This window comes from Mchenga conophoros, linkage group LG8, assembly GCF_057382185.1.
Source record: "Mchenga conophoros isolate Kocher_MC1m ecotype Shallow Benthic linkage group LG8, M_conophoros_male_GT1.1, whole genome shotgun sequence".
In the NCBI taxonomy this organism is placed as follows: domain Eukaryota; kingdom Metazoa; phylum Chordata; class Actinopteri; order Cichliformes; family Cichlidae; genus Mchenga; species Mchenga conophoros.
Genome location: NC_140533.1, coordinates 27,059,247 through 27,080,262, shown reverse-complemented (window position 1 = coordinate 27,080,262; position 21,016 = coordinate 27,059,247). Strand labels below are relative to the sequence as shown.

The following is a 21,016-nucleotide window of genomic DNA, read 5'->3' as shown; positions in this document are numbered from 1 at the left end:
AGAGTTCAACTTTGTTTACATTCATCTGCTGCGTGTCTTTAACTTTTGTCCACTTTCGCTATGTTTTTTGTTTTTTCTCTTCTCTTCTCTTCGCTGTCCCTTCCAGTTCTGGTTCTGTTAGAGGTCTCTTCCTGTGAAAAGACAGTGTCGCCAAATGCTACTCGTAAATAATTGTTGGGGTTCTCTATCTAATATATAATATAAGCCAGTTTGAGGCGACTCTTATTGACACTGTAGGAATTAAAGTTGAATCGTTTGATGTAATACTTTTATCACTTTAGTCTGGCAGAGGTTTAATAGGTCCATAATTATTGGTTATATTTGTGCAAATGCTTTAACAAATTCATTCAGTCAGATGAAAGGCTCTCTGTATATACTTATTTCTTCTTTTATAATACCAGATTAAGTACATTGTAGGGACAAACTAAGACATGTCCACAAATTAATCAGAACAAAGTAACTCTTAGTTAAACCCCCAAATCACAGGGTTTTAGAAGCTTTGACTTTCTGTCCTTGAAAATGTCTTCAAAGTTTTTTTTTTTTAATTCTACATGCAAAATAGTAGACACAGCTAAGTAATGGATGTATGGATGGATGGATGGATGGATAATAAAGAAATAAAAGCGATACCAACTGTTAAACGTCCATTGCTTTGTTTAGAAATTCATTTATAGGGATAATTTAAGTAAATACAGTTAAGCATACTTCCTATTTCTGCTGGTTTTTACCTTAAAAGGGGAAATTTTACACCTGTTACTCGGTTAGCCAACAGCTTCGGATTTTCACAGCAGATTAGGAACATCAGTGGGGGGTCGGGGAGAACAGATTGGTTGGGTCGTGGTCCAGATTTCATTCATTAGTAATGTTAGCTTTAATAGAAAGAAACAATGAAAGGAGAGAGGATGGCAAAAGTGTAAATGAAGCCTCTGTGCCTGAAAAGTTCGATAAAAATACAAGTCTGTCTTGTCTTGTCTTGTCATCCAACAGAGGCTAAGTAAATAAAAAGACAAAATAACACCTGCAGCTGGTTGCTGTAGGAAAACACAGTTTATCAGTGTGTCCCTTTTAAAAACACCCTGCAGGTCCCCTGCAGATGAATCAATAGTGAAAAGGGAATCTCTTCTCAATAAAAGCTTTTCATTTTACTAAAAAGCCATGAAATTGAAGGGGCTCTGGGGTTTTCTCAGAAAGGTTATTCCGCAGATTGTTCCAAGAAAAATCTGTGGTCTACGGTTGGGCCAAAGAGGCGCCTCGTGGGGTGAAACTTTATTGTGAAATAATCGGCCGCAAAGTAAGGCCAATCAGAGAAGATGCGTATTTTCATCTTTTACATGGTAAAAACAATCAGCCACAGGCTTCCTGAAACAAAGAACAAAGAGCTGTGACCCTATTTTGAATTAATACTGTACCCATATAACGAAAACTGAAAATACTCAACCACATGCCTGCATTTTCCCAACAAAACAAGCAACCAATGCTGCAAACCCTCACAAGGAAACACATGAAGTTCAGATTAACCAGGTTTGTGGCGGCACCTGGAGGCTGCCTCACGTGCTTCTTCGCGTGCCCGCCTGTGCAGAGGTTCGCACAGCTGTTCTTCGTTACATTGTGTGTTGTAGTAAGAAACAAACGCACCGCTGACGTATAGTTTGGAGCACATGTGGAGAAAGCGGTAATGACAGCCTCCTGCCACACGAGGGCGCCAAAGACTGCAATAACAGCCACAGAGCGTCAGGATGAAGAAAGTCCTCGAAAATAAAGAAATGATGGTTTTATATTGTTACAGCAATTTAAATAAACGTGGACAGACAGACGGAGTTTATTATTTAACATGCAGAAGTACTCGATTACAAATAGGAGTTTATTTATTGTTCTTAAAAAAGGGTTAAACATGTAAGTATGCCCCATTTAACCATTCAGGGTAATTTTTATCAGTCTAATCTCATGTTACAGGTTATAGTTGTTAATAAATATGAACACGATGATTAAAACATATGTAATTATACAGTTAGTCCGTCGTGTGTAATTACAGTAACATGTGCTGGATGTGTTAATGTGAAGGATATCTTTAATTACTTTAAACACTACATGTTTCATGAGCTCCTGCACAAACACAAACTGCTGTAACAGCTTGTGTTTGTACTGAGATGATTGCCCTCTTCTGCGCACTGCTCACATTCAGCTCCTAACAATGTGACTCGTTTCTGTAAGTTTCATAAAAAGTTTGCTTTCCATCACAGAGCCGAGCTGAACACGAGCTGGTGGTGTTCACGCAGAAAAATCTCACTGTTGTCGTGACCCTAACCCTCTGTGACGAGCTTGTTTAAAGCTTTTCCCTCTCGGCTCCTCCACTGCGTGTCTTTCCTCCCGGTCCTCTGGTGTCACCACCCACAGCTACAAGACTATAATGTGCTGAGCAGGCAGAGCTTTGTCTTCCATCAACCCACGACCTCCCAGAGAGCGCTCGGCTCAGCTTGGACGTTTGTAGGGCAGTGTGCTGCGAGCTGCAGAGCTGCAGGGGGCCGGTGTGGTTTAACTGTGTCAGCAAGACAAATTCCTCTAGTTTAAAAGCTTCACGGGGATTTAACAGCTTCTGATCATCAGAGACTGTAGAGCCACTGTGTGCTCTTCAGTCAATTTATCCTTTAGACTCAGTTTATACAGAAAATACACATATGTGTCCAATGTGAGTATAATGAGAGCCTTGTTTACATACTTCTGTACATTTTGTATCATATTTATTTTTCTTACAGAGCTCGTGTTAATGACTAGAACTGAAAAATCTATTATTAAGACCTAATATTTAGATTTGACATGTTATATATTATCTTTCTCTCTTTAAACATTTCCTTTCCTCTGTAATGCATGGTTACAATTTAACACAATCCTATTATACATTTTTTCCCATCCCTTAAACATGCACTATGACCGCAATAATAAATGAAACTGAACTATCACCTTCTTAGCAATGCCAATAAAACCAACACGAATACACAGGAACAGCGTGAGCATCATAAAAGTTTCATTGAAAAGCAGTTTCAGAAGTTTTCCAATAACGTCGTCGGTCAAGGAATTCACCTTATATATGATAAAATTAGAAATGTGTTTTAGCCTTAAATATTTTCTATTTCACATCTTCTGTATATATCTCTTTAAATCTTTGTTTAGTTGTTTTCCCACAGCTGTTGCAGACACCTCAACTGTTTATGGCACTTTCTGGGATTTTATTTGCGACCAGTAAAGTGATGGGAGGCATTGTCGCATGTACACAAACCTTTTTTAAAAATTCTCTCACGGTCGCTGAGTTGCCACATTCAGGCCTGAATAACAGAGTAATGGGAGACTGCCATCTATACGGCACTTTTTCCAGACCCGTGACCTTCAAAGGGCTTCACGCTACAACCTTTCACACACATAATTGTCACACCCTGAGGTCAAGGTCACTGAGAACTCATCACCATCTCAGAAATGCATTTTACATTAAGCTGTGTATGCTTGAGTTTGGCTCTCGTCTACGATTAAGACTCAACAATCTTGCAAAAGATTGCTTTTAAATTTCAAGAGCTGCTGTTTAGTTAAATAAAAGCAATTAAATATGTTTATAATGTATGTGCCAATAAAAAGAAAATAAAAGACAATCAGACTGAAGTCCTGGCTTTATCACACATGCCTGTCAGAGGCTTGAATATGTGCTTTATATTTTTTAAGATAATCTTAATAAAGGAAACTAAATCAAACAGCTGATGTTTGTGGCGAGTTTGTCCGTCTTCTATTTAAACAGATATTCTTCTCCACAGTGAAAATATTTCACCCCTGAAACAACAAACAGAGAAACCTTTATTATAACGTTTCGACACGAAGCCCTTTTTCCAGTAGAAACCACAGGGAGTAAAAATCAGTAGGAAACATAAAGCACAGACAACAAAACAAAGTAAAGCACGACAGAAAACAAACAGAAGCATGTTTGGCACACCAAGTTCAAGTTTTAACAGCGTTACAATGTGTCAGATTTTAAAAAGCAGGCAGTTTCAAACAGTGTTCAGTGCTCTTTATATTGAATCACATAAAAACAACTACGACTGGTTGATGCTGAAACAATAAGTGCATCTGAAAACGGTGCTTTTATCAGAACTACGTCGTTTCTCACAGAAGGTGCGTCAGCGTGACAAACTGTAATCCACAAAGTCCTGAACAATCGGAATTCAACTACAGACACAAACACAAAATCAGCTCCGTCACGCCAAGTCAAAAGTCTCCACACAGGTTTTAAACCACAGCGCTCAGCACACACGTTTCCAACCAGGGCGAGCAGCTTCTGTGGCGAGCACAGGCCCGTTAAACAGGACGTGGTTTGAGAATGTGCTGCACAACTTTAAACACGAACACCGTCGCAGTTCACCCTCCGAAGCGGTGTAAGCGCGAGCGTGGATGGAGCAAACTGAACTCAACCCGCTTCCTAATGTGACACCTGCCAAGTAAACCTCACACCTGCTGGAAAACGTAAAGAAAACACATCCCTCTCATCTAAAAACAGACACCAGCGCCCTGTGGCCTCCTCTTCAGCAGGTCATAAAGAGCAGCAGCACCACAGTCAGCAGCAATCGCCACATAAATTTGGTCCTCGTCATCTGCCGTATGTTTGGTATCAGTTTGTTCAAATAATTTAAAGCACAAAAGGAAAATAAATAACCAAAACCAACATGAGCACAGGGCAAAGTCACAAAGGATGGATCAAAATAAAGCTTTTTCTTCTAACTAAACAGGAATCAAGTGTCGGCAACAAGGCAAACGTAGTGGTCGGACCTCGTAGGAGTTGCAAGATACAAAAACCTCTCCTGTTACGTCACATTATGTTCAGTTTATCCTTTTTGTTTGTCTGCTAAACACTTCACACGAGACACTCTGGTTTAGCTCCTGCTGCTCAATCAGAGAATCAGTTCAAACAGTTTTCAGATGCTTTTTATCGCTTTTAATAAATGTGCACCATAGAAGTGGAATGTTTTTGTTAAACCTCTGAGTTAAAGCTACAGGTCTGCATCTCCATCACATCTACACGTCTCCTTTTTAAATCCATCGCACAGCTGCACAGAAGAAAAGGTTCGGGAAACTGCGTCCCAACAGTGAATCGTTCCCGTCATCTCTTATTAAAAACGTTAAAAAACATATACTGTACAGCGCGTAAACATGTGAAAACAACCCAAACGACAGGGACAGGAGGACGTCTGGTTTAACGCACTTCCTGTCAGTTGTTTGAGCTGGAACGGCTTTCATCTGAGGAACGCGTTCCTCACTCAGGCCTTGTCTTACAGAGTGTACGCGTGGTGAAAGCGGCTATAAATATTGGCTATGTTAGAGGAAAGCTGGGTTGCATGAGGTACTTATTAGTGGTCAGTGCATAACCTGCAGTAAAGGGTGAAGCAAAGCAACGCAGCGCTGTGGACGGCATTAGCAGCAACACTAAATTTAACCTCTGTGTTCGTTTTATAAGAATATGGTCACTTTACTGTTGTGCTCTCAGACTCAGAAACTTCACCTGGATTCAAACCAACACCTTAAAAAAAAAAAACAGAAAAAACAACCTAAGCTAACAAGTTGAGGCAGGTATAAGCCAGCGAGGTAAACTGAGAGGAGCAGACAGAGAAGGCTTTCTTTTTAGATGAAGGTAAAGAGGTGACAGCATTTTAAAAAAATTACACCGAACTGAACTTGCATTGCTTTTCTTCCTGCACGTTTACGTGCATGAAAACATTCCTCTGCCATTTAGTGCATTAGTCTTCACTCCCTGTTACCTGCTAACCTGCACAGGTGGACACAGGTGTTACAGTTTCTGCACCTGCAGGCGCCACGTGATGCTCATTTTTACGGCATCAGATTAGTACCTGCCCCCGGTGTCACTTTTAAAGGGCTAGTTCAACATTTGGTGCAGATTGTTTATCCTAGTCGAGCATAAAGACAGTGAGCAGGCGGTGTGTAAACGCTTTAACAGGATCCCGTCTGTAAAAGATGTTTGTTAGAGCTGGAGTCAAGAATCTGTTGCTTTTATGTTTTTGTTAATTTGCAGGTTAAACAGAAAGATGCAGAGTTTAAATAAGTCAGTTTTCCAGGGAAAGGAAAGTCTGCTTCCAGCCTTTATGCTAAGCTAACTAGAGCTAAACAAACCATTTCCTCACTCAATTAAAGTAAAATTAATTACATATAAATCAATGACTTCTTTAAAAACACAGGAACAAGTGTCAGTTGCCTCTGACAGTATTTGGCCCTCATATGGCTGTTTTTAGATAAAGGAGTTTAAGTAAACAAGGCAATCGTTTAAATGATGACAGCGCTATTTTTAGTCAAACACAGTTACGGAAATGCCCCTCAATCTCCTCGCTTTCATCATGAGATCACATTAAAATGCTCCAAATCATCCTCCTCTCTGAGCTGCAGTCAGAAGAGGAGGATGTTCAGAGCCTTTAATACGACCCCGAGCACAGGGAGGCGCGCTACTCTTTCTTGGACCCTTTGTCCCTGGGGGAGCCTTTGAGGTAGGTGTTGTAGAAGAAGTAGGCAAAAAGGATCAAGTAGCTGAGGTACAAGAGAGAGCCCCAAACGATGTTGTCCTGGTGAGACGGACAGCGCAACTCGTGCATCCAGTGGTACACGAGGCCCTGCACGGCCAGGCCCATCACCATCTGCAGGATCTGCAAGGCCGTGATGACCATGGCGAAGGGACGCGGCACCTGCAGGCCGGCCGCTCGGGCGGCGTAGTACGTGTACATGACAGAGTGAACCATGTAGTTCATAGTCATGAACCAGCCGCCGCCCGCCAGCTGATCCTTGTAGGTGTACCAGGAGTAAAGCAGCACGGTGATGTGGTGGTACCAGTGCAGAAAGATGAGGCGCTGTTTCCGCAGGACGATGAACACGGTGTCTCCTGAGAGAGGCGGCAGAGAGGAAATCGTTTAAATAAAACCGCACCCGAGCACCAAACCTCAACCCCTCAGCAACTGAGTCATGATTAATAACACCAGATGTACTTTAGTTATCACAAAAGATGGAAAATTGCTGTGTGAGAGCAGGAAAAATATTTTTTAAAAACCTACAGAAAAAGTGAAATACCTGACAGGACCTGACTGTGTATCAAGTTTAACGCAGCTCCAATAAAGCCTGACTTCACTTACAGTGTTTGAAGGGGGGGGGTGTACTAAATTTTATGATGGCCTTACAGGTACAGGAGGAGCACAGAAACTTTCAACAAGGCAGCACAAGCAGTTAGCTTACAGCTTCGTGAACATCCATCACAGATTTGTGGGTTTATGTTTGATCTTTCAGGTGGATTTAACAAATAAAAGGGTTTAGCTTACACAGACAAACCTCCTCACAAAGCTTACTTTGATAAGTACAAATACAGATTCTGGTGAATCCCATGAAGTTGTTATAAAACAGAACAACCTGTATTTCTAATTTAAAGCTCATTTGAGTCTCTATAAAGAGTCCTTATCCTGCAGTAGGAAGAAGACGTATCCTTCCTGTCTGCAGCAGAGGAAACATTGCTTGTACATTATCAGCTGTGCGCTAATGGACTTTTCTTGCCAGCTCAGCATCTGCCTCCATTTCAGCTCTTAAGGGAATCACCTCCTGATGGATTTACTGCACAGTGGCGCACACTTTAATCTACACTGAGCAAATCATTTCATTCTTAAAGTAGCTGAGCAAGAAAAAACATCCAGTTTGAATTTAGATCCTTTTGGAACAAAGACTGAAAAACATCCAACACATTTACACGTTTTCAGTGCGTACAAGTCTTGCACCAACCCTCATTTCTTAACATTCTGCGAGGAAGGCAGGTGAAACGTGCAAACATACATGGAAATAGAAAGGTTTGCACAACTATAACAATAACTTATCTGGTACGATCCATGACCGATGACTGCCACTGTATGTGTGTTGTTGTTGTTTTTTTAAATTCAGGTAAACTTTTACTTTAGTGGCAGCGTGTTTGGGATCATCTTTTATTGAAAGAAGCAGCTGCTGCCGATCAGATGTGTTGCAGGCAGTACTGCATGGTGGGTGAAGCTCTGACTTAATATTCTTGTGTTCACAGTTACATTAATTTTGAAAAAAAATCCACACCACTCACTGAAATGCAGCTCTAAACCATGACAGAGCCTCCACCGTGCTTTACAGATGGCTGTAGACACTCATGTCATCGCTCCATCAGACCTGTTCTCACTGATCTTTTTTACTGCACATCATGCTGAAAAAATTGCCAAGTTTTCAGCTAACAGCTCTTTGGGAATCAAATTGTTGTTGCAAATAAACTGTTACCTTTGCATTTTGCACAGATTCACCTAATTAAATGGGAACAAACTACGTGGTTTTGCACGGTTAGTAGTAACAACGTGTCAAGAAACAAAATAAGGTTCATCCCTTGAGTTATATGCATTTATATTTAAATGATTCATAGGTCAGTGTTAAGGACAGAACCAAAGAAAAGCTTTGAGAGACCTTCAGAAAGTACTGATTAAGACCTTTTTAAAAAAAAACATTACAAGAAAGTCTGGCTCCTTAGAAGCAAAATACAAAGAGATGAGGGGTGGATCAAGACTTTTGCACAGCACTTTATGCCTCATCATGGTTTTAGCTAATGCTAACACCCCCACCCTTAATATGATTAAAACAGTTTTTTCTGAGTTGCGTGGAGCTCCTATAGTGTAAACAGGTCCTGCTTCACCTTAATCCAATAACAAAGAAATAAGGAATCTACAGCTGGTGGTCTTTGAATAGGTTAGATTTTAGTATGTGCTTCATTCATGTGAGTAATATTCTGACATTTATGAGATCAGATGAAGTCTCACCCAGCTCGGGGGCCTTGCTGAGGGCAAAGGCGTAGGCCCAGAACTTGGTGAGGGGAGAGCTGTAGAAGCTGTTGTCACACACCGACTGTTTGAAGCCGTCGTTTGTGAGGACGTGCAGCATGTAAGCTCCGGTCCTGACCGCTCCTACGATGCTGCAGAGGAAACACAACAAGGACATATTAGCCAACAGCTAGGATCACAGAGACTCAGCCACTTCTTTTAGTAAATTATGTTGCTCTACTGGTTTCATATTTGTCACCACTTTCCTAGAACAGAGTCTGTTTTCTCATCCTTATAGTAAAAACAGGGATGGTCTCAACTGGCAGCCCTGATGTGTTAAAGTGTAATCATTCTGCCATGCCTCCTGTGGACAAATGAAGCATTGAAAGCAGCATTTTTATAATCCATCTTACTGTTTGTCATAAAATAATAATAATAAAAAAAAAGAAACCATAACTGAGCTGCAGAGATCACTGCTACAGTGCAGCCATAAAGGCTTGATGTCAAAAGGTTTATTGACATTACACTGATGGCAAAGAGCAACTTGCACATTGGTGCAACACTGATGTGGAGATTTCATAGGTAATCTCAGTCAGACCATCTTAAACACACCTTAGAGACTCCCTGTGCTTTTATCTGATGTTCCAACAATTGCAAACCGGATCGCAGTCAACAGGGAGCCAGCCTGTGTCATTTTCTCTGATGACTGATCGTCGTACCGGCCTTCGATCTGACACAAATCAAATGCAGGTCAAACAGGACCAAACTGTGAGTTTGATGGGGATTATGCTCAATCCTTTTCAGAGTATCAGACATAAAACGATGGTGTATGTAGCGTATGGATGCCTGTTTATAACTATAGCACTCTGCTACTCTTACAGTCCTTTTAAACTAAGCCACAGTCGCTCATTCAAAAAGCACTTTTAAACTCTTTTTGCCCAAAGACTCTTCAATATATCAGTTGGAGAAGCCTTCAACTAGTAAATGAACTGCCCTGTTTCCATGCAACTGTAATAGTAACTATATGATGAATGAATAAATAGCAGTGAAAAAAACCCTGATTCTAAATCTGAAAACCTTGTGCGGCCCACTGCACATTAGCCTAAGAGGAAGTACTTTCTTTTTTTGTTCCATCATGAATATATTTTGAGCGCTTGGCAACTGGCTTGTTGAGGTTAAGTCTCCATAAACAGCTTTACCTCCACCTAATTGCATCGGAAATATTTCATCAGTAGTTAAATTAGTCAGAAAATAAGGGTTAAGGTCTAAGTTTTAAGCTCTTGTGCTTCTGCTGGCAGCCCAGCTATAGTAGCCTCATAGCTCATTAGCGATAGTTTAGTGCTAAACTGTCAGCTAAAGCTGGGGGTTTACATGTGGATTGCACTGATATCTGTTAATTAGCACCAAGACAGCAAAGCAACAAAGCGTGCACGATGTTGTGTCATCATTCTGGCACACGTCTCCGAGGTTAAAAAAATATATACCAGTAATAAAAAACAAACTTATCCTTTAAAGGACAACAGAGTTAACAGGGTGGATGTAGTAAAAAGCAAAAACTACCTACACTAACACCGTCACGTCCTGTGTGCGGACAGCTAAGGCTGAAAGGAGCAGGATATACCCACAGCACTGGGATTAAGATTAAAGTCCTGCACACCTGCCACGTGGATCCTTGCAGGCTCTGGTGGGTTTGACAAACTCAGCTTAAGGCCTTTAAGTGACAGCAGCAGGATTTTAGTTTTTATAAAAACAGCACGCTTCTCTGGGGGAATACCACAGTCTAGATCTTCATAAACAAATCAGTAAATTAGATTGATAGTTGGTAACTGAAGGAGTAGATAAACAGAAACCTGTTTGGAGTTTGGCTGATGTCCTGCTCTAGATAATCTTCTCAGGTATTCTACTGCAGATGCTTTTTTTAAAGATTGCTTTGTAGAAGCCCCGATCTCCTTCAGCGTGTCAAAATGGAGATCTTTCAACTTGATTCAAGAAGATAAAGCAGCAGGGACATAAACTCCCACTACCTATAGGTGAAAAATGCCAAAAATCTGGCTCTTATCAACAGCAAGGATCCTGAGGTTGCTCTCTGCTCAGATTTGAGGTTTGTGGTGAAACTGCAACTCGAGTGGAATGTCCTATTTTGAAAATGCAGCTGCTCTGGAATCTGCCTGGAAATCTCAGAGAAGATGATCTCAAACAGGAGATTGGCAAAAATGTAAACCAGTTTTTTAGGTCAGCCCCAAGAAGTTTTAGATTCCACCCCCCAGATACCATGTGCAGATGGACATCAGGACTCTTAGTGAGTGAAATGTCTATAGTGTTCTTGAAGTACTGCTTTAAATCTTGCATTGAACCTTGAGGTGACAGCTGTTATCAGACTGGTTGTGGCTTCTCAAACAAACACTCAGAACACGTTCCTTCTTTGACTATCCCTCTTTCAGTTCACGTTCCTGTTTACCCAGAAAGGAAAAGGACCTTCAGAGAAAAAATACCAAACAACTTTTCTCTGAAACACTCGACTCTAAATGTTTGCTTGACTGAGCGTTAAGGTCACGTCAGCCGTCTCAGCTGCATCGACCTTGAGAGTCACTCACCTGAAAATGGCCAGACTGAGTGACCACAACACCAGCGGGCGACGCAGGTTCAGTCTTTGCCTTTCCCTCATGAAGTGCTGCCCTCCAAATACGATCGCAGCGTACAGGCCAGAGAATATAAAAGACTTGGTCCTGCAGAGAAGCACACACACAGTGATGCTTATTATTACTCATCCTCACTGTAACACCAATACTGATAATACTGTTACATGCACTAATTACAGCAGAGAGACAGTAACGGGGGAAAAAAAAGCTCCCCTCAGACACAAAACACTAGATTGAGAATGTACTGGATCAAATTATGTAGTTGTTGCAATTAATATTTAATACTTAATTTCAGGGAAACGAATGTATGAAAATTTGGTTGTCGTCACTGTAAAAAGAAAATACGTAGTCTTGTAATTCTAGTCAGAGCATAATAGGAAAACCATTTTGGTCCTCAGCAGGTTCTATAATTATTAAATACAAGCGCAGGTCTGCAGGCATTCGTCCATGCACAGCTCTCTGCATATCAGTCAGGAGGAGGTCTGGACTTTGACGGGACCATTGCAGCACCTTGTTTCTCTTCTTTTCGGCCATTCAGTTGCAGATTTGCTTCTGTGCTTGGGATCATTGTCCTGTCAGGTGATCCGATTTAGCTTTAGCTGTCAAACAGATGGCCTCACATTTGAATCTAGAATACTTTGGTATACGAAGGAGTTCACGGTCGACTCAGTGACTGACAGTAAGTATGAGGTGTTTGCGCTGATATGCTAAGTTTGGTTTTGTGCATCGCAGCCAGACGTCTCCACTCCGGTCTCATCTGTCCAAAGGAGATTTTTAAAGAAGTCTTTTGGTTTTCCCAGATGCAGCTTTGCAAACCTAAGCTGTGCTGCCATGTTCTTTTTAGAGACAAGAAATCTTCACCTGGCCTGTTTGGAACGGTTGTTCCAAACAGGGACTGGCTCAGTCTTATTCTAATTGTCATTATCGTTAACATGCTGAGGCATGTACAGCTCTTGGGTTTTTTGCAGTTTCTCTGAGCATTGCATGGTCTGACCTTGGGATGAATTTGCTGAATGTTAACTCGAGAAACAGCTTTATAACCGTTCCTAGTCTGACGTGCAGCAGCAGTTGCTTCGCGGTGCATTAACACAGTGCATTTAAATAACAGCACCTGGCTGCTACTACACTTACCCTCTTAATCCCTGTAGGAAAAATATACATAAAATCTTCTCAAAATAGGGTGTACTTGTCTTTAGCCACAACCTCACGTCCCTGAGCCCAAATCTGTGGGAAACACTGATGTTACTTAACACAAAACGCCGGCCTAAAAGCTCCAGCATCACACAGATCTTTGACCTCTATCAGCTTTACAATAAAGAGGAAGTACCTCACTTCCCCTGACAAACAGCTCTATTAAACACTAAATCACCTCCTGAGACTTTGAAACAGGAGACAACTACACAGACACAGCACTCTTACATAAAGACATTACACAATTAGTGTGACTGAACCAGACAACTGCAATTAAAGACAAATACGAGCTGATATCAACTCTGTGGTCACTCCAGAGTCGTGTGACAAGTCGAAACATCAGGCTATGAATTACTACATGTCAGCCCTCCTGACACCAGCCAACTCAATTATTATACTCATAGTAGAGGATTAAGAGATTAGCTCCTGACACACAGACCACTCAGACTGCCAGCTATGGGCAATAAGGCCGTTTCCACTGGGCACCACTGCGCCTGATGTTTCAACAACAGCACACAGCAGGAAAGAAAAAGTCGATTTTTGGCTGAGCAGAAACAGCCGAGGAGAATACTAAACCCTGGAAACAGAGACTGCATGTGCACTGACACCGTATATTTTTAATTTCACATTAACCTGCTTCTCATATGTTATTAAAAGCTGTTTTTATTTAAGTAGGGAGGGTATGCGTGTAAGCGGGTAAGCAGATGACTAATCCAGATTGGCAACATACATAATACACAGGATGAGTAGATACTACTGCTGCTGCTGCTGCTTGACCCAGTTAGTGGTTATAGTGGATTCTGATAGCTGGTCCCAGTTTGCCCCTGTGGGAGAGGAAAAACCAGCAAAAAGCTAAAGCTGTTCCCGCTGCACAGATCTGAACCTCCGAGCATACCAAGAGTTCTTCACCAAGCTAATAACACATAATCTTAGACAAGATGCATATCTGTTTGTTCCCTGTATACCGAGATGAAATTCAGTAACTGAATAATCATCTAATCAATCAATTTGTCTTCCAGACTCAGTGGTCCAAACTTAAAACAACCAAGAAATCTCAGATTAATAACAGAAAGAAAGCGTATTATCCTACAGAGAGACTTGTGCACCCAGCGAGGAGCACGTGGTAAGCTTACAATAATTTTGATTTCAGAGGCATTAATCCTGAGATTACCTGAGTCAGCTTTAAAAGCACAGAGTCCTTCAGCTACAAACATTTCACTCAAACATCCAAATCTCAGTAATAATCTCAGGTCTATAACTTTTTGGACAATGACACACTTTTAATGTAGCTGTCCCTCTGGACACCAACACAATCAATTAAACAAAATGTGACTAAATTGTAAACCTTGAGCTTAACTTCAATGGGTTTTAAGGACCTCAAAAGCTGCAGGTTGAGGGGATCTCCCCTTTTTTTAATGTGTTTATAAACCTCTCTGCATTTAATCATTAGTTATTATTAATCTCTGGCTCACCACAGCCTGGTTTTGCTGTTTTTCAGTTTTCTTCCTGTTAAAAAGGATTTTCCCTTCCCTCTGTCACCAAGTGCTTACTCAAAGGAGGACAGTTGGGGGTTTTCTCTGTTTTCTCTGACTTTAACTGACAATAAAAAAGTACCTTGAGGCAACTGGTGTTGAAACAGACTCGTCATTATTGGGGTCTGATTGGAATTAGAAAAGGTCAGCTATGACAAAATGAATCAGAATTGTTCATCCAAACTCTTATCAATACTTCAGTGCTCGTACTCGGGAGCTGTGCCAAACTCACACCAGTGAGCATATAAACGCTCCAGGTTTTATCTCCCTGCACAGGGTGAGACACACGCGAGCTATCAGAGCCACAATCACCTGGCCAAGTGTTTTGTCTCCAGGAGTCAGTAAGCTAGTGGGTTTTTTCAGCAGCATTCCTTCCCGGTCTCCTTTAATAATTTGTGTCTCTGTGCAAGCGTCCCTCAGGAATTGTCTAAATGATCTGAGTCACATGTCTCTATCTTTATCATTTCTTTTTATCAGTTACTGACATGCTTTTCTGACAGTTCGACAGAGCACATACAAATGCTGTCAGACTCATGGAGGTGGAACATTTTGCACACCTGAGAAACTTTTTCCTGCTCTGTTTTTTTAGCATGAATCTGTTTTAATACAAAGTCCACTCCTAATAGATAGCTAATCGTAGGTGGCCTGATTTACAGTCAGCTACTGCTACAAGGTTAATGAATAAAGAACAATACACAGATTACGGATCATCTAGATAAGGAGCTACAACTTTAATTTAAACGTCTTTGTGACTGAAAAGAAGACATGGTATCGACACTGAGTTATCAGCACACGCAAACTCCTTTTAGCATTAATTAGCAGGCATCTGTGTCTGTGCCTGACAACCATATGGTTCAAGGAAAATGTGCACTTTGTCACAGACTGTGTTCCTAATTTTTTATGCACAGCATTTCTAGACACAGCTCACAGGCTTCAGGTTCAGAAGTCTCGTCTCTGCTTTTTGCAGACATTGTGGTTCTGTTAGTTTCATCGAGTTACAACCTCCAGCGCGCTCTGAGGGAGGTTTGCTGCCAAGCTGGAGGGAACTGGGATGAGAATTAGAACCTTCAAATCTAAGGCCACAGTTCTGAGCTGGAAAAGGGTGGACTTCCCACTTCTGGTTGGGAAGTTTAGATATTCCAGGGTCTTTTTACAAGTGAGGTAGGGTGCGACAGGAGATTAAACAGGTCTGTAGTGGGAAAGAGAGAGCTCTGCATCTCAGCAGTGGCTGAAAGAATGAGACTACAGAAACCAAAAGCAGAAATAAGCTTTGTGCTGGGCTCTTTGACGGATAGAGTGAGATAAAGTAAGAAGCTCAGTTCTTTGAAACGAAATAGAGCTGCTACTCCTCAACATTGGCAGGGGCCAGCTAAAGTGGCTCAACATTTCACTAAGATGCCTCCTTGGTGTTTCAGGCATGCCAGACTGTGAGGAGATATCGGTGTAGACGTAGGACACACAAGATTATGTCTCTCAGCTGGCTTGGTAGTTTGGGAATGCCTGAGTGTCCCACCAAAAGAGCTGGAGTAGGTGAGCGGGGAGAGATAGGTCTGGGTATCTCCCCGTCTACTGTGCAAACAGGCAGCACAAAATAGATGTCTGGTAAGAAGATGCAATTATCTTACTCTTAATTATTACATACAGGCAAGCTGAAATACTCTTTATTAAAAAAAATAAAATCTCCCTCCTCACCCCTGCAGGGGGGTGTCTTCAATCTAAAGCAATGAGTGTTGCACTTTGGTGTGCTCCACACAGCCCCTTTGACTTTGACACGCTGGATACGCAGAGCTGCAGCTGGGTAATGGCCTAAAAAATTAGATACCTCAAGTCAAATTTTGTCAAATACAAAAGAAAAATCACCAGAACCATAATTAAATATATTTTATTTATTTTTTTTACCATTTTTTCCTAATGTTTTAAGTGACTTCTCTTCATAACATGGAGAGAAAATAACAGGAAAAAGTACATAAATCTGTGCCGCTGCCCAGCAAGGCATTACACACCTTCACCTTTAACTCATGCTTACTTAAACCCCAAAATAGTTCTTAAACTTGAATCACTTCAATTAACTCAAATAGGAGAGGAAACGTCGCAGGAACTCTTACATATTTTCAACTTGATACAACGTAACGTCTGTCATTAATCTGAGCAAGGCTGGTGTTTGTAACGTACAGATGTCACTGTTTGAGTCTTACAAACTAGCCCAAAAGTGAAAACGTAAAAGTGAGGAAGGCATAATTTTTGACCTGTTACTCAATATTTGTGCCTGAAGGTGAAGACGGGCAGCCACAGATCCAGCATGAAGTCTTTAGGCAAGGCAAGGCAAGGCAAGTTTATTTGTATAGCACAATTCAACAACAAAGTGATTCAAAGTGCTTTACAGAGACATTAGAAACAAGAACAAATAAAAAGCATGATTTAAAATTGATTAAAACAAGCAAATAAACTAACTAATTAACAAACAAACAAACAAACAACAGTATATAAAATCAAAACAGATAAAATCAGTAGTTAAATGTAAGTTTTGAAATTTAAGCTTAAAGTGTGGATTTGCTGCTTTATTCAAATGCAGCTGAGAACAGGTGAGTCTTCAACCTGGATTTAAATAAACTGAGTGTTTCAGCTGATCTGAGGCTTTCTGGGAGTTTGTTCCAGATATAAGGAGCATAAAAGCTGAATGCAGCTTCTCCGTGTCTGGTTCTGACTCTGGGAACTGATAAAAGACCGGATCCAGATGACCTGAGGGATCTGGAAGGTTCATACTGGGTCAGGAGGTCATTGATGTATTTTGGTCCTAAACCATTCAGAGCTTTATAGACCAGCATCAGAACTTTAAAGTCTATCCTCTGACGGACAGGCAGCCAGTGTAAGGACCTCAGAGCTGGACTGATGTGGTCCACTTTTTTGGTCTTAGTGAGGACTCGAGCAGCAGAGTTCTGAATGAGCTGTAGTTGTCTGACTGATTTTTTAGGTAGACCTGTAAAGATGCTGTTACAGTAATCAAGCCTACTAAAGATGAATGCATGGACTAGTTTTTCCAGGTCCTGTTGAGACATCAGATCTTTTATCCTTGATATATTCTTGAGGTGATAGTAAGCTGACTTTGTTATTGTCTTAATGTGTTTTTCTAAGTTTAGGTCTGCATCCATCACTACACCCAAATTTCTCGCCTGGTTTGTGGTTTTTAGATGTATAGATTGAAGTTCTCTGGTGACCTGTAATCGTTTTTCTTTGGCGCCAAAGACTATTACCTCAGTTTTGTTTTTGTTTAGCTGGAGAAAATTGTGGCACAACCAGTCATTGATTTCCTCAATGCATTTACCAAGAGCCTGTACAGGGCCTCAGTCTCCTGGTGACATTGTGATATATATTTGTGTGTCATCTGCATAGCTGTGATAGTTTATTTTGTTGTTGTTTATAATCTGTGCCAGTGGGAGCATGTAGATGTTAAACAGAAGGGGTCCCAAGATGGAACCTTGGGGAACTCCACATGTGATACTTGTCTGCTCAGATGTGAAGTTACCTATTGATACAAAGTATTTCCTGTTTTCTAAGTATGTTTTGAACCAGTTTAGTACAGTTCCTGAAAGACCTGTCCAGTTCTCCAGTCGTTTGAGTAATATGTTGTGGTCAACTGTATCAAATGCTGCACTGAGATCCAGTAAAACTAGGACTGACATTTTTCCACTGTCTGTATTCAGACATATGTCATTAAACACTTTGGTCAGAGCGGTTTCAGTGCTTTGGTTCTGTCTAAAACCTGACTGGAAGGCATCGTAGCAATTATTCTGTTTTAAGAAGTAACTGAGCTGTTGAGAAACTGCTTTTTCAATGATCTTACTTAAAAACGGGAGATTTGAGATTGGCCTGTAGTTGTTCATTTGTGTCTTGTCAAGATTGTCCTTTTTCAGTATAGGTTTGATTACAGCAGTTTTTAGTGATTCTGGAAACACACCTGACATTAAAGAAAAGTTGACGATCTGTAACAGGTCTGACTCTAAAGTCTTTGAGACCTTTTTGAAAAAACTTGTTGGCAGGACATCTAAACAGCAGGAGGAGGAGTTCAGTTGACCTAAGATGTCCTCCAGGTCTTTGCTGTTAATAGGTTGAAACTGTTTCATGGTGTTTAAACAGTTTTTTGGTGGACACAGTACATATCCTGGATCTGCTGTTGATGTAACAATTGCTTGTCTAATTTTTTGGATTTTTTCAGTGAAGAATTTGGCAAAGTCATTGCAGGCCATGGTCGAATGAAGTTCAGCTGCCACTGACACAGGAGGGTTTGTTAGCCTGTCAACTGTAGAAAATAAGACCCGAGCATTATGGCTGTTTTTAGTGATGATGTCAGAGAAGTAGGACCTCCTTGCATTCCTCAGTTGTAAATTATAATTGTGAAGTTTCTCTTTATAAATGTCATAATGAACCTGGAGGTTTGTTTTTCTCCATCTGCGCTCAGCTTTCCTACACTCTCTTTTTTCTTTTTTCACCAGTGTGGAGTTTCTCCATGGAGACTTTTTCCTTCCAGAGATAACCTTCACCTTAATGGGAGCAATAGTGTCCATTACATTTAACATGTTAGCATTGAAGCTATTGACGAGCTCATTGACTGACCCTCTGGGCAGGTCAGGTGTTAATGGGAAGACCTGGTTAAAAATTGCACTACTGTGTTCAGTTATACACCGTTTTGTGATCACTGTTGTTGATATATTTGTGTGGGCTGAGATTTTACTTTCAAAGAAAACACAGTAATGATCAGACAGGCCCACATCAGACACAGTAACCTTTGAAATGCTCAGGCCTTTGGAGATCAGTAGGTCAAGAGTGTGTCTTCTATTATGTGTGGCCTCTGTTACATGCTGAGTCAGCCCAAAGTTGCCCAGAGTGTTACTCAGGTCTTTAGTCCCTTTGTCCTGAGGGTTGTCCACATGAATGTTAAAATCCCCAACAATAATTACACAGTCAAAATCAACACAGATCACAGACAGCAGTTCACTGAGGTCATTAAAAAAGTCTGTGCAGTATTTGGGAGGCCTGTAAACATTAAGAAACACAACTTTGGATGGGGCCTTCAGCTGTAAAGCCACATATTCAAAAGACTGAAAACTTCCAGGAGATAGCTGCTTACATTGAAATGATTCATTAAATAAGACAGCAACCCCTCCTCCTCTCCTGCTCGCCCTGACCTCACTGATAAAACTGTAGTTAGGAGGGGTCGTCTCGATGAGAACAGCTCCACTGTTACTTTGGTCCAACCAAGTTTCAGTTAAAAACATAAAATCAAGGCTGTGCTCAGTGATTAAATCATTAATTAAAAATGTTTTCCCAGCTAGAGATCTAATGTTTAATAAAGCCAACTTAAGTGTTTTAGAGGTATTACTTGTCCCCTCGTGTTTGGGAGCAGTCTGTGGCACACAAGGTATGTTTACTATGTTTAAAGATCTTTTAGAGTGCAGCTCTCTGTGTTTTGACCAGGCCACATGTCTCCTGTCACCTAAAAGTACAGAAATTTTAAAACCTTCTAGTAAACAGGGTCCCAGCTTCTCCTGGGAAAAGTCATCACTGCCATAATCCTCACAGCCCGGACCCTTCACACATCACGCATCAGACTGCGGAGACAGGGCATGAAGAGGAACTAAGGGGGGCGAGGCTGGGCAATGTGACTTCGATTGCTCTGTTGAGGGTGGGGCTCGATGGCGAACCTTTGGCCGCTCTGGTGGGGGGTTTATGGGGGACAAAAAGGGATTGGGACGGGGGGTAGATCTGAGCCCAGCATAGCTGTTAATTACATAATCAGGACTCCGTGCAGGGCTCGCCTCTTCTCCCTGAGGTGCATCCTTAACTCGAGTTTATTTGAACTAAAGCGAGGAAAAAACGATGTTCCTGAGGTTCTAAAGAGATTTCATGGGTTTTAGCCCGAACATGCAGAACATGTTACAAACGGCTTCAACAACAAACGATAGACAGAGCTGCAGTCCAGTGAATGACTTATTTACTGATATTTCACCAACTTCCTCGTTCTTACCAGTTTTCCTGCATCCATTCCATCGCTCTTCTCTCGTCGAAACGTCGCTCGAAGTCGTAAACTGTCAACGGGTAGCTGCTCGGCTCACTCTCGTTCATTTTGAAAAGTTTCTGGTTTAGTTTTGGAAGGAAGAAAAAAATGCAACAAAAGGCTGAAGAAGCAAACGAGAGGCGACAGTTTAACTGCTGCTCGGTTATCCTCCGCTTTGGGTCGTCTGAGGTGACAGCAGGATGACGGGCTGTCAAGACAATTTTTATTTAGCGCGAGAAAGCTAGCTGCAGGAACACGACGCTATTCCGGTTTAGGATTTCAAAATAAAACGCATTTTCCAAAAACTATTAACTGAAAACTCCTAATAACTTTTCTAACCTAGACAATGGAATATATATATTATCTGTACTTTTGAGTCAGAAGTAATCAGGAAATACAATAAACATGAGTGAAGATTGTCTTACTGATTTGTATTTTAATAATTTATTTCTATGCCTGCTTCATCTACCAAGGAAGCATAGTCAACAGTGATGGCGGTGCAGATGAAGACATTAGGAGCCTGATCAACAAAGCAAGGCTTGCATTCAACACCCTGCGACCCATCTGGAACTCCAAAGCCTTATCTCAGCGCAACAAGATCCGCATCTTCAACACCAATGTGATAGCTCAGTAGGTAGAGTGGTGGCCCCATGATCGGAAGGTCGGGGGTTCGATTCCCCTGAACAGCTACCCTGAGGTACCCCTGAGCAAGGTACCGTCCCTACACACTGCTCCCCGGGCGCCCAGTGGCTGCCCACTGCT

General features: G+C 41.4%; 1 protein-coding gene across 1 annotated transcript; it reads right to left on the bottom strand.

Annotated features, from left to right (window-relative positions):
• Window positions 1–3,824: 3,824 nt before the first annotated feature.
• LOC146568937 (very long chain fatty acid elongase 6-like) lies at window positions 3,825–20,498 on the bottom strand. Its single transcript, XM_085285334.1, has 4 exons — window positions 20,225–20,498; window positions 11,435–11,566; window positions 8,841–8,992; window positions 3,825–6,916 (listed from the first exon to the last, which is right to left on the bottom strand). The coding sequence occupies exons 1-4, from the start codon at window positions 20,320–20,322 to the stop codon at window positions 6,486–6,488; spliced, it is 813 nt and encodes a 270-aa protein (XP_085141460.1). The 5' UTR covers window positions 20,323–20,498; the 3' UTR covers window positions 3,825–6,485.
• Between the last annotated feature and the right edge of the window lie 518 nt (window positions 20,499–21,016).

Excerpts from the sequence above, each read along its gene's own strand:
- LOC146568937 (XM_085285334.1), bottom strand. The coding sequence starts at position 20,322 with ATGAACGAGAGTGAGCCGAGCAGCTACCCGTTGACAGTTTACGACTTC. Across the intron at positions 11,567-20,224 it reads GAATGGATGCAGGAAAACTG|GACCAAGTCTTTTATATTCT; the intron begins GTAAGAACGAGG and ends GCTTCTCTGCAG. Across the intron at positions 6,917-8,840 it reads CAGCAAGGCCCCCGAGCTGG|GAGACACCGTGTTCATCGTC; the intron begins GTGAGACTTCAT and ends CGCCTCTCTCAG.